The sequence below is a fragment of the Coffea arabica genome, chromosome 1c (assembly GCF_036785885.1).
Source record: "Coffea arabica cultivar ET-39 chromosome 1c, Coffea Arabica ET-39 HiFi, whole genome shotgun sequence".
NCBI lineage: Eukaryota > Viridiplantae > Streptophyta > Magnoliopsida > Gentianales > Rubiaceae > Coffea > Coffea arabica.
This window is the reverse complement of record NC_092310.1, coordinates 48,976,110-48,987,864: the sequence shown is the minus strand read 5'-3', so window position 1 is coordinate 48,987,864 and position 11,755 is coordinate 48,976,110. Positions and strand designations below refer to the sequence as shown.

The window sequence follows — 11,755 nt, the reverse complement described above, 5'->3', positions numbered from 1 at the left end:
ATGATTGCATGGTTTTGAAGAAACCAATGCTACCAGTGGTTGATTTGGTCTAACTGCTGCAACTTCTTTCAACTTGCATGGGGAACTTCAGATTTTGATTTGATTATCTGTTTCTCTTCTCTAGGTTTCTGGCCATCCTTGTTGCCTTTTTAGTGTGTAATGCAGAAACAAAAAATAGCAAAATAAAAATCTTCTGATGCATATTGGAATTGATTATAGGCCCCATTTCCTATTTAGTCCTTGTAGTCTCAATCGTTTCCACTTAGCTCACAGCGCAGTATGAGAGACAAAAACATGTATATTCCATTTGCTTTCATATGGTATCAATTGCCAGAAACTATAATGTGGCCCGTTCGGCAAGTGAGTTTTTTTGGGTATTTGTCTAAAACTTTGCTGTAATTTATTGTAGAAGTTGTAGAAAAATTTTTTGAAATGTATAAATTTTTGAATATTTTAAAAATTTTTTTGAGATTACTGTAATTAAAGTTGTTAAGAAACTTGTAGTAAACAAATTTGGCCAAAAACTTACTTGCTAAACAAGGCTTATAGTTTTTTCATTTGCCCTTAACTTGCAGTCAAAGGATAATAACACAAGATTAATCATCAAATGCTGAGACCAATATTTATGACACAAGACTAATCATCAAGTATCAAATTAGACCTATCATAATATTCCAGACCAGCATCTCAGACTCAGCAACCTTTCCTAACACAAACTAAACAGACCAGCATCACAAGAGTCAATTCACAGAGCTGCACAGGTGATACAAGCAAAAAGCATTAGACACAGCATCGCATCCATAGCCTCTATGTTCCATGACACGCCACACATGACTAAGCATCAATACAAGATTGCAACAGATTCTGTATTACCATTTTCAAGTAAAGCTAATATGGAACATGTTTTCGACAAACAACTCTGTGATATCTTACACAACATGGATTCCACAGATGCTTTATAGTCATAACCATCTGGCACAAAGTATATTGAACACCAACTTTTGCACAATCAATTTTTTAGTAACCTACATATGCAATAAAGCAAAAAGATCACATCATTCTAAACAAAGCCATTGGAACATGTTCACTCTTATGGTGGATGATCTTTCGGAGTACCTTGTCCCTAACTTGAAATCTCAATCGGACCATGAAGAAGTATCCTCTATTTCTCCTGAGATAAGGAATTTTAAATCCTTATTTCCATAGTCCATCTGCTGTCCCTTGATGTCTCGAACTAAATCTCCAATAGAGTATATACATCCGTGCACCTTGATCAACTGAAGAGTTGATGTTTCCCATAAACAAGAAGGAAGTTCTTCTAATTCCACACAATCTTCCAAAACTAATTTCTCAAGACAGGGAAAGTTATCTCCCGAGCCCTTCCAGCTGACAATATTCAAGGATTTCAGTTTCAAGACTTTGAGATTGGGGAAGAGTCCTTCTTCCATGTCCCATTCCTTGATCCCATCACCATCGGCTTGTCTGATTAATTTGAGAACCTCGAGACTGGATAGCTTTCCAATGGTGGAAAGTATACTCCAAGAAAAGTCCACCAGGGTCAACCGTCTAAGATTTGAGGGGAGAAGGAATTCAATATGATGTGCACTCTCCTGGGCAAGAAGCAGCTTTAGTGATTCTAGTTGCCTGAGAGAGTCCATTGCCACAATCTTGATGCTGTCTAGGGGTGGCAATGTCCCCCCGCTCCCGGCCCGGCTTCCCCCGCCCCGTTGCCCCACGGGGTTAAAAAAATTTTATTATATAATTTCATTATAATTCTATTTGAGCAAATAATCAAGTACTAAAATATCAACATATTGTCAAATTATTATTCATTGTAACTTCACAATTAAAACTCATAAAAATAATTAAACAAAGGTTATTTAAAAACAATCTAATATGATAAAACAAATATAACTAAAATAATCAAGTTTTCACTTTTGATACAAATACAATCAATAAATTATTATTGTATTTTTTTTTAGAAAAAAATGTTATTGTATTAAGTGTAGTTAGGAATTTAAAATAAATGTATTAATAAATTTAGTATAAATAATTGATAATTTTTATTAATAGATATGTATAATTAATAATATCATTATATACATAATTATGTACATATATATATATATATATATATATTTCAAACGGATGGTGGGGCGGGGGTATACTCCCCCGCCCCATTCTAACCGGGGAAAAAAATTTCCACCTTCCCCCGCCCCAATGGCCCCCCGCGAGCACCCGCACCTGTTGTCGTCCCTAATACTGTCACTAGTAGATTCCTCTGATTCTAGGAGATAGCATTTCAGTTCGCGGATATTTGGAAACTTTCTTATCATCTCATGATGTGTAGACATTATTACAACAAATGTAATTACTGATACAAAAAATGTAAATAATAAAATGCAAAATCACAATAGTTTTTTTACACATTAAAATTTGTATTCAAAATTAAATTTCCTCCCTCGGTCCCTCCAATTTCAAAATACACTACAATTTGTTACCATTAATTGCACTCTGTAACCATTACTTACTGTAATTGTTGGTTGTAGAGAAATTGAATCCCTTAGGTATCTTTTCCTTTAATCATGGAAGGCCAACAAAATCTTCATTATTTTCTTTTGATCTAAGAATACCAATATTTGGACAATTAACCAAAACAAAGTGTAGCTAAATTCTGGTTAGATGCATAAAAACTTTGACGTTTCAAATTAAAAGATGGTTTAATCACCATCCTTGAAGTTTGCATTTGTTTACACTACTATCAATTACGATCACACGTAAGTAATAAGTATGTTAATGGACAGGATCTTATCCAAATTCAATCTAGATCTAATATATTTGGGTAGGGTTGGATTTAATTTTTCAAATTCAAATCCTAACCAGACCCAGATCCAATAAAAGAAACATGCGTCTGGATAGGGTTTGGGTAGGATCTAATTTTTCATGATTTATATCCAATTTAAAACGATAAGAGATTTGTAATTTACGTATTTTTCAATTGTTTGAGGCTGAAGGGATTTGGTCATCTTCTTCAGCAACAAAAAGTTTGTTTAGACGCCAACATTATGGCAAATGGAAACTTAATTAACGTTGTGCATTCAACCACTGATGATTGGGAGGAGTAAATACCTACCCTCATATTGGATCATCTTATCTTGTATGAAAAAAAAAATAGAAATATTGCAAGCAAAGGGTTAGAGAAACACGATAAGACACTAGGATAAGTAACATTATATGCCTAGTTCCATCAGGCCAAACAAGAAGGCTTAGGTAGAAAACACCAAGGAAATTCCGGTGTATTTATGTGACTTCTGTATATTACTGCACAATTTTGTCACCTGTGGAAGTGTTTTCTGTTGCAGCTTCCTTGTAACATTTTGAGAACTTATTCATCAACCAACCAAACATAATGAAGTTACATCAAGAGTACATTTCTCTTACTTTGAGAGACAAAACAGAAACAGTAAAAAACAAAAAAAATCACCAGAGTGAAACATTAAATAGAAAATAAAATGACAAACAAGCAATGAAAAACTAAAACCAGGTATCAAGGAAACACTCTGATAGACCAAGAAATCTGCTCATTGGTGAAGGGCTTGCTAGACATAATTTCTTAAGAAAGAATATGAAACCTTGGACTAGAAACTGCTGCAGATGGAGATTTCTTCTTGTCCTCTGTCGATGAATGATCGCCTTCTATTTCTTTATGTTGCTGGATTGGCAAACCAGGAAATGAACCATCCTCTCGACTGTTAGATAAGAATTACAAATTCCCAATAATACTCAACTTGCCAAATATTAAGAGCCAAGGTCCTCTGTTGAACTGTTACAGGACAACAACAACTCCTTCCAATGTCTTCAGCTCCTCGTGACTGACTTTTTTGTATCTTAAAGCCAAAGTAAAAGCAACATATTGATCAGTGTCAAGTTATTACAAAAGTAATCACCTATATCATAACATGTAACACAGTTATCTATTGTGTGAAACGAAGAGATTTTTAGAGATTTTAAGAAAAACTAATGTGCAGCTTGATCAGCTGTGGAAATGTTGTGCTCTTCCTTAAACAGTGGCTATTTAGACAAACAAGTTTGGTATGGTCTGAGTCATGCAATACCAAAAGGAGGATATTTGGTCCTTTTTCTAGTATCCCCTCCTGCAGATTGAATGAGAAAGAAAAGAGGCTGGAAGATTTACAGGAACATGGCTTCAGGAGAAATCGATTCATCGTTAAAATTAACAGATTGGTTTGATGCTAAAACGGATATGTTTATATAACTCTTACAGTGAAAAAAAATTAGCCACAAATTCCAGAGATGGTCATCTAGCCCCTAAATTGTGCAAGTTCTTCTTTTCTCTAAATACAAAATCCTACTAATTATTTACAAGCTCTAGCATCTCATGCATTAATATCACAATAAAATTCATGATTCAGTGAGTAAAATCTAGAGAAGATACTCAATCTCTTTTTGTTTCCTCCTCCATTTTTCTGTCTAACAAAATTTTGAGTATGCAAGATACTCCTGCCAAATATCTTCTTCATGAATCAAAAGCTAGGAATGATTTTACCACTTACATCTGACATGAGTACAAATTTATTCTGCTTCAGAATCGCTCTTCTCCTCTGGAATGATGTGAACCTTGAGATCTTCATTCCCCATGCTCCTCTGCTCATCCTCAATCTCGCATACTAAGCTTGTAAGAAAGTCTGAACACTGCTGCACCATGATAACTTCAAGAGTGGAAGCATACCATAAGCAAGAAGGGATCTCTGTCAGTTTTTCACATCTCGAGAGCACTAGCTTCTCAAGACAGGGAAGGCTATCATCACATCCTATCCATCTCAATGTGCACAATGCGCCCATTCTCAAGGTTTTGAGTTTAGGGAATTCCCCTTCTTTCATTTCCCATATTTTCCAATCATGGGGTCCATAGGACAAATTGAGGACCTCAAGATTGGGTAGTTTTCCAAGTGTGGAGACTGTACCACAAGGGAAGTAAGAAAGAGTCAACTTTTTCAGATTCAAAGGGAAATGATACTCAATCTTACATATTGTAGCATAGTCATCATGAATAATACTGAGGGACTCCAGTCTATTCAGAAAACTTAAATCCACAATGCTGCCTCTGTTCTCAGTAGATGCCTCTAATTTCTCATAATCGAGCTCGCATTTTAGTTCACGGATATTTGGGAACTTTCTCACAATCTTTTCAATGCCTTGTCCATAAGAAATCCATGCAGTGCTCAAGGTGTCTAAACTATGAAGAATGGATGAGCTGTCAAGATTGACTTTCTCGAAAGAAAACCTCGTATGCTGAGCAATTGTGTGAAGATCATGGTTCAAAGTCGTGGTCGCGGTCACGGTTGCGGCCCGGAACGTTCCACATCGGTTTCGGCATATCGGTCGCGATCTCGGTGAGACGTAAATTTTAAAGTATTTACTATTCTAAAAATTGTTAATAATATAAAAAAAGTATGCTAAACAAAAATATTAAAAAATAGCAAAAGAAATGGCCAAGTCAATCCGTCACGGTGTAACTCGGCCAATTTCTTGTCTTGACTCGTAATGACTCGGAGTGACTCGGCCGAGTCAATCCGTCGCGGTGACGTCTCGGTCGATTTCTCGGCGAGTCAAATATCTCGGTATCGTTTCGTCACGGTATCGTATCGGTAGGGACCGAGACGGTGACGACTCGGCCGAGTCGTCTCGGTCTCGGCCGAGACTTCGAACCATGATGCCTCAATTTGTTCATGTTCAATATTGTATCGGGCAATGCAGCATCATTTGAATCCAACAGAAAAGTTTCCAAATTAGAAAGGTTAGCTATGGATGATGGGATGGAGCGCATGGTACCTTTTATTGCCAAAAAACGCAACTCCACAAGCAATTCTACTTCACTTGGAAAACGATCACCTACATTGAACTGCCCCAAATCCAACACCCTGAGGAGTTTGAAGATGTGAAAGACAAATGAGATGTTTGGCTGTTGAAATGGGTACCTGCAGCCATCAGCAGAGAGCAACAGACAGCGCAGTCGAGGACAAAATAGGATCGACCTCTCGAACAGCTCTAGTTTGGAGTGAATGCCCAAACGATGTATATTGCTTGACACATTATAGATACACGAGTCATCATTCCCATGCAAGAACCGCAAAAAGTTTTCTTCTTTAGCTTTAAGGACACAAAACTCATGCAACAGATCGTGAATATGGCAAGTCTTAATCTTGCCTAGGAATCTTCTTTTGGCAACCATGACCAAGCTTCTGTCAATTAGATCAATCATGTACTCTTCAGCCACAGCCTCTAAACTCTTCATTTCAGTTTCTTGCACAAACCCTTCAGCGATCCATAAATACTTCAACCTCCAAATTGGAATTTCTTGGTCTTCTTTAAATGCTCCGAAGTAAAGAAGGCATCGCTGCAGATAATCAGGCAAATTTCTATAGCTCAGCTCTAGTATATCCCTGCACTCTTCTGTGCCCAAAACAGTGTAGGAGCTCAACCTTTGAGCAACTTCTTCCCAGCCATCAGGCTCTCTCGTTGCAAGAATTCCAGCTATGATGATAACTATAAGAGGTAGCCCCTTACAGTTTTTTGCTATTTGCACTCCAAGCTCATGTAGTGCTGGAGGACACTCCTCATTATGAAATACCTTCTTTCGTAACAATTCCCAGCTCTCTTCATCAGTGAGTGAGCGAAGATGGTGAAGTTTATTAGTAGGTCCAACATGCAAAGCCACCTTGTGATTTCTACTTGTTAAGAGAATTCTACTACCATTAGCATCATCAGGAAATGATTTTTCCATGAGTGTCCAAGCTTCACCATCCCACAAATCATCCAAAATTATGAGATACCTATTTCTCTTCAAACGCTTGTAGAGTTCTTCAACCAAATCAACTTCTTTCATTTTAGCATATTGTTCAGAAAGCTTAGGAACAATACAAACCAAAATCTCAAGTAACAAATTTTTTCCGTTATATACTTGAGAAACCGTAGACCAAGCAAAAGTATGAAAATGGCATCTGACAGAAGGATCATTGTAAAGTTTCTTGGCTAAAGTGGTCTTACCCAGTCCAGGCATACCCAGAATGGAAACAATTTCCAATTTCTTTGATCCTCTTACAAGTAAAGTGGTCACTATCTCTATCTGATCAGATAGAGCTACCATAACTTCATTTGTTTTTGAGATACCACTTTCTCATGGCACAGAACTCGAAATCTTGACAGCTTTCTTGGATATGAAGCCTTGTTCTTGGTCATCAATCTCTAAGACCTCAGCCTTGATAAGCTTAATATCTTCTGCGATGGTGTTAAAAGGAATGCAACAAGAATCAGATAGATCTCCTCCTCTCAAGGAATGAATGACAAACTCTGCCCTGATTGTCACTTCTATAATGCTACTCCAAAGAACTTGGGGCTTTTCATGCTGGTTGTAATACTTCGCAACATTCTCAAAGCGAGATTTTAAGAATTCAAGATCTTCTTCCACTTCTTGAACTCTATCCTTTGTAAGAGAAACTGAATAGACTATATTGTTTGCCAGTCCCTTTAGATTCTCTAGGAGAAGATCAATGAAGTCCAGTTCTCTGGTACTTGGAAAGCTGAATATTGATGTTCTAGGATAGATGGGGGCTAAGTCTGCCTTAACAAGTGTGATCTTTTCCAAAAATTCAGTGACTGCCAGATCCATTCCCTTGGCTATGTGGTTTGGAAAAAGAGAGCAAATTATAATCCCTGCCTCATTGACAACAACTACGATAAGATCGATCATTTGTTCATCCAACTCATCGAACTTCACCTGCTGATTCTTGAGAATGGTTCTCAAGAATCGTAGTCCCTCATAAAGTATCTTCATGGAAACCATAAAACTCCTACCGCAGTGTAGTAGGTCCCAAATATTTCCCAGGAGAGAATCAATAAAGTCCCCCAATACACTGCTGATTGTCACCAAATTCAGAGTGGGCGGTGATCCTGATAATCCTGGAGCAGTCAGGACTTGGATATAAATCTCATGGGCTCTGGGATCAATGGGCTTGATCCCATCCAAGAGGTCAGAAATCTTCAACTTCACTTTATCATGGACTTCTTCTTCAGCCTTGTCAAACCAACACAGGCAAGAGAGGTATGCTGCATTGACAGCTACAACTTGAGAGTGAGCCAAGACATCTGCCAACTGCCTTTCCTCAACCCCTCGATAAATGGCAAAGACAATAAAACTTTTCAAGAACTTTATCTTTTCTTGAAGAGCATGAATTAGTAGCTGCACATCTCCATAACAATCATCCTGTAAGAGAATATTGACTAGATTCTCTAACAGGGAATCCATAAATTCCATGAGTTCATGATCTCTTAAAGCAGCCGAGCTGGATTGCGATAAGCAACCCAACAAAGTGATGTAGAATTTGTCAAAATCTTGTTTAAAAGAATAGATGTTATTTTGACAATCCTGGACCAACTTAAAGGCATCACTAAGTAATGAGAATGCATCCTCTTCCAGTCTAAGGGAAAGAGAGTGCGACTCCATAGCATTTTTTTGAACAGAATCTTGGAGGCTAAACAAGAAAGATCCCAGACGTACCTCACGATCAATAATCTTCTCTGCAGGTTCTGGATTGCTCCATAATATTCTGGCACAGATAAAAATTGTTCTGACAAGTCTCAACTCCAGCTTCAGGACTTCCAAATTATCTTCTATCTCCAATAGCTGGTCGAATGCATCGATTTCTGCATTGTTATCCAGCAACTCCTGAACATCCATTTTAGCAAAAAAAATCTCCAGATTGAGTAAGATCGAATCAACACAAGTGGAGGAGAAGGCCATCAGAGATTTCCGTGCAGCAATACAAGAATTCAAAATGCCACACTTGTTTGGTCAACCCTTCTGTTTTCAGAGTGAAAAGCTCAGTGGAATGATGATTAAATATCAGCAAAATGCGAACAAAATCAACAAGACAAACTATATGAGGCAATTTCTGCCACCCAAATGGACTTTCAACCACTGAAAACATTATTATATTAGTAGTACTGACTATATGAAAGGAATTGAATGATTAAGAAAGACTAGAGAAAGATTAACATAGAAATCACGTCAATTTATTGAAAGGAGACATATAAGCAAAGGTCACTGCCAATAGTCTAATACCATAAAATAGTGTCCACTTGATTTATTAAAATTAAAAATCTAGGAGGAAGGAAATTAGCAAACACGTTTCTTTTGAATTATTTTCTTTTGGTTCAGAATTTCGGCCGTCTTTTCAACACCTAGCAGTCAATAATGTGTTATGGATTTTACATAGTTCTACTGTATATGCACCCTTTTGCTATGTTCATTTTTTCATTTTGGTTCTTTTTTTCTTTTCGTTTCCATTTTGAGGCAAGAAGGTGAACTGATTCTCTCAACTATAAAATATTGGAGCTACATCACTTCTGTTTATCTGGATTTGAGATGCTACTAGTCTGTACCTATGAGGTAGCAATACAATTTAAACATGTTATACTTGTGTGTTACTGTTTTTCTAAGAAGCGGCACATTTTAGGCCTTCTATAGGCCATATCAGAGACATGTATCAATGAAGGAATAAATGAAGGAAAAGAATAAACACTAATTTGCATTACCGATCAGCTGAGATTGTCAAAAACAGCAAAAGAAGGAAAGAAACTTAGCAAACATCTTCCCTTCTATTTCCTGATATACACATCAGGATTGAGAATAAAAAGGGACTGGATCTAAAATGTTTGACGGTAGGCAACTAGACAGAACCAGTCTATGAAAAATTGATTATGTAGAGGAGCGAACTTATTTTTAAGTTTTGAACTTTTGTATGTTACTCTTTGACATTCTTTTGAACCTGGCTGAGTTGTCCGTAGAATGTTTTATTTGCTTTTGCAATTGATGGTTCTCAACATCCACCAGATAAAATAATATGAACTCTACACATTTGATATTTTCAATTTTGTCTTTCTGTGCTGGTTCAACAGTTCAAGTACAACTCCCAGCCATACTTCCAGTGCAACAGGGTCGATGTTCTACCAGCTGAGCTAGATTTAAACAATTTACCACACCACTTTTGCGGTCAAATATGAAGTGCTAGTTTATGTGCATGTACAATGAATTCTTTCATCCTTCTTCTCATACAGCAACAATTCATCCAGATCAATTGTTTTGTCATTTTAACATCAATATAGCTTTTGTAAACTTGATGAAAACATCCAGATCAATTCATCTTCTGATTTACAGCCATCTGCAGGTTTATGAACCTAATACTACAGTAGTGAAACACCATCAATTCTGTTCATCCTGTACATGAAGAGTCTGTTATGGTACAGACACCAGAGAAGCCAGAGTCCCTTTTGCAGGAACCAGGGAAGAATGAATCCAATTGGATGAATCAATAAACAATGAATCAGTAGAGTAGTTCACTGTAAGAATCTGAACTTCTATTAATCAAATCGTGATAACAATTTTAAGAACAGAAATGGCGGTAAAAGCTAAGAAGGGGAAAGAATTGAAGGAAAAATTGGGAGGGAAGCTGAGGATTGCTCCTCAAGTCAATACAGATGAATCTAGACAAATAATTTCAAAAGCTACCTCACAGAGCAGACATGCCTGCTCTTTAATACTAACAAATCCTAACTAATTCTAGCTAGACCACTGAGGGCGATACACGTGTCCCAAGCATCTGCAAGTTGCCGCGCGTTTTGAATTTCTGTTATGAAGGCTGAAACCCAGGAAAGGCGTGGTTCTTGGTTCACGCCTTTGATGACTTCTGGTCCATTGATCACGCCTTCTTCTGCTGATCTTCACGCCTTCATTGCTTCAGTTAGCTGGTTCCTGCCTCTGTCCTTAGATAAGTTTTCCATTCCATTACAATACCTCCCCCTCGAAGCAAACCTTGTCCTCAAGGTTGAAATTGAGGAAACTTTTCTCTGATCATCACAGCATCCTCCCAAGTTGCATCTGCAGGTTCAGTTCCCCACCATTGTATTAGCCACTGAGAGACAGCAGCATTCCCTCTTTTGATCATTCTCCTACCAAGCAAAGTTTCTGGTTCGACTCTGATCAGTCCCCTTTCGTCAGTATCTGGGAGCTGTAAGATGGGTGTGGTCCTATCTCCTAGTTTCCTTTTCAACAAGGAGACATGGAACACAGGGTGTACCCTGGACTCAGTAGGTAACTTAAGCTTATAGGCCACCTTACCAATTTTCTCCTCAATGAGGTAGGGCCCAAAATATTTAGCAGATAGCTTGGTATTACTCCTCATCATCACTGTCGACTGCCTGTAAGGTTGTAACCTTAAGTAGACCCAATCACCCACCTGGAATTCTCTCTCACTCCTGTGTTCATCAGCATATTTTTTCATCCTCTCCTGAGCAGCCTTCAGATTATGTTGTAGCAGCTCGTCCATCTGCTTTCTGTCCCTTAAGTAATCACCCACTGTTGCCACCTTAGCTTGCTCATAGGGGCCTAAGGCTAGCTGAGGGGGTTTAGATCCATACAAGGCCTCAAAAGGGGTCATCTGGATGGCAGTGTGGTAGGTAGTATTATACCACCATTCTGCCAATGACAGCCAAGTGTTCCATCTTTTGGGCTCCAAATGGGACATGCACCTGAGGTACATTTCCAAGACTTGGTTTACCCTTTCTGTTTGGCCATCTGTCTGTGGATGGTAAGCAGTGCTCATGTCCAACCTTACTCCTTGTAATGTGAACAATTCAGTCCAGAAATGACTGAGGAAGACTTTGTCCCTATCTGAGA

The 11,755-nt window shown here is 38.0% G+C and overlaps 3 protein-coding genes across 3 annotated transcripts; all 3 read right to left on the bottom strand.

The window, feature by feature from the left end:
* Window positions 1-1,136: 1,136 nt before the first annotated feature.
* Window positions 1,137-1,658, bottom strand: LOC140005905 (putative late blight resistance protein homolog R1A-3). The gene has a single exon (XM_072047140.1). The coding sequence runs from the start codon at window positions 1,656-1,658 to the stop codon at window positions 1,137-1,139; it is 522 nt and encodes a 173-aa protein (XP_071903241.1).
* A 1,608-nt stretch (window positions 1,659-3,266) lies between these two features.
* Window positions 3,267-8,900, bottom strand: LOC113741714 (uncharacterized). Its single transcript, XM_072074930.1, has 2 exons — window positions 4,575-8,900; window positions 3,267-3,887 (listed from the first exon to the last, which is right to left on the bottom strand). Exon 1 carries the CDS (start codon window positions 8,819-8,821, stop codon window positions 7,199-7,201), a length of 1,623 nt encoding a protein of 540 aa, XP_071931031.1. The 5' UTR covers window positions 8,822-8,900; the 3' UTR covers window positions 3,267-3,887; window positions 4,575-7,198.
* LOC140004292 (putative late blight resistance protein homolog R1B-16) lies at window positions 4,594-7,168 on the bottom strand. The gene is made up of 2 exons (XM_072047138.1): window positions 5,731-7,168; window positions 4,594-5,252 (listed from the first exon to the last, which is right to left on the bottom strand). Exons 1-2 carry the CDS (start codon window positions 7,166-7,168, stop codon window positions 4,594-4,596), a joined length of 2,097 nt encoding a protein of 698 aa, XP_071903239.1.
* Window positions 8,901-11,755: the final 2,855 nt, after the last annotated feature.

What these genes read in the sequence shown, in the direction of transcription:
- LOC113741714 (XM_072074930.1), bottom strand. Translation starts at nt 8,821, where the DNA reads ATGGCCTTCTCCTCCACTTGTGTTGATTCGATCTTACTCAATCTGGAG.
- LOC140005905 (XM_072047140.1), bottom strand. Translation starts at nt 1,658, where the DNA reads ATGGACTCTCTCAGGCAACTAGAATCACTAAAGCTGCTTCTTGCCCAG.
- LOC140004292 (XM_072047138.1), bottom strand. Translation starts at nt 7,168, where the DNA reads ATGGTAGCTCTATCTGATCAGATAGAGATAGTGACCACTTTACTTGTA. An exon ending in GAACAAATTGAGGCATCATG is followed by an intron (nt 5,253 to 5,730) that starts GTTCGAAGTCTC and finishes TTCATAGTTTAG; the next exon opens with ACACCTTGAGCACTGCATGG.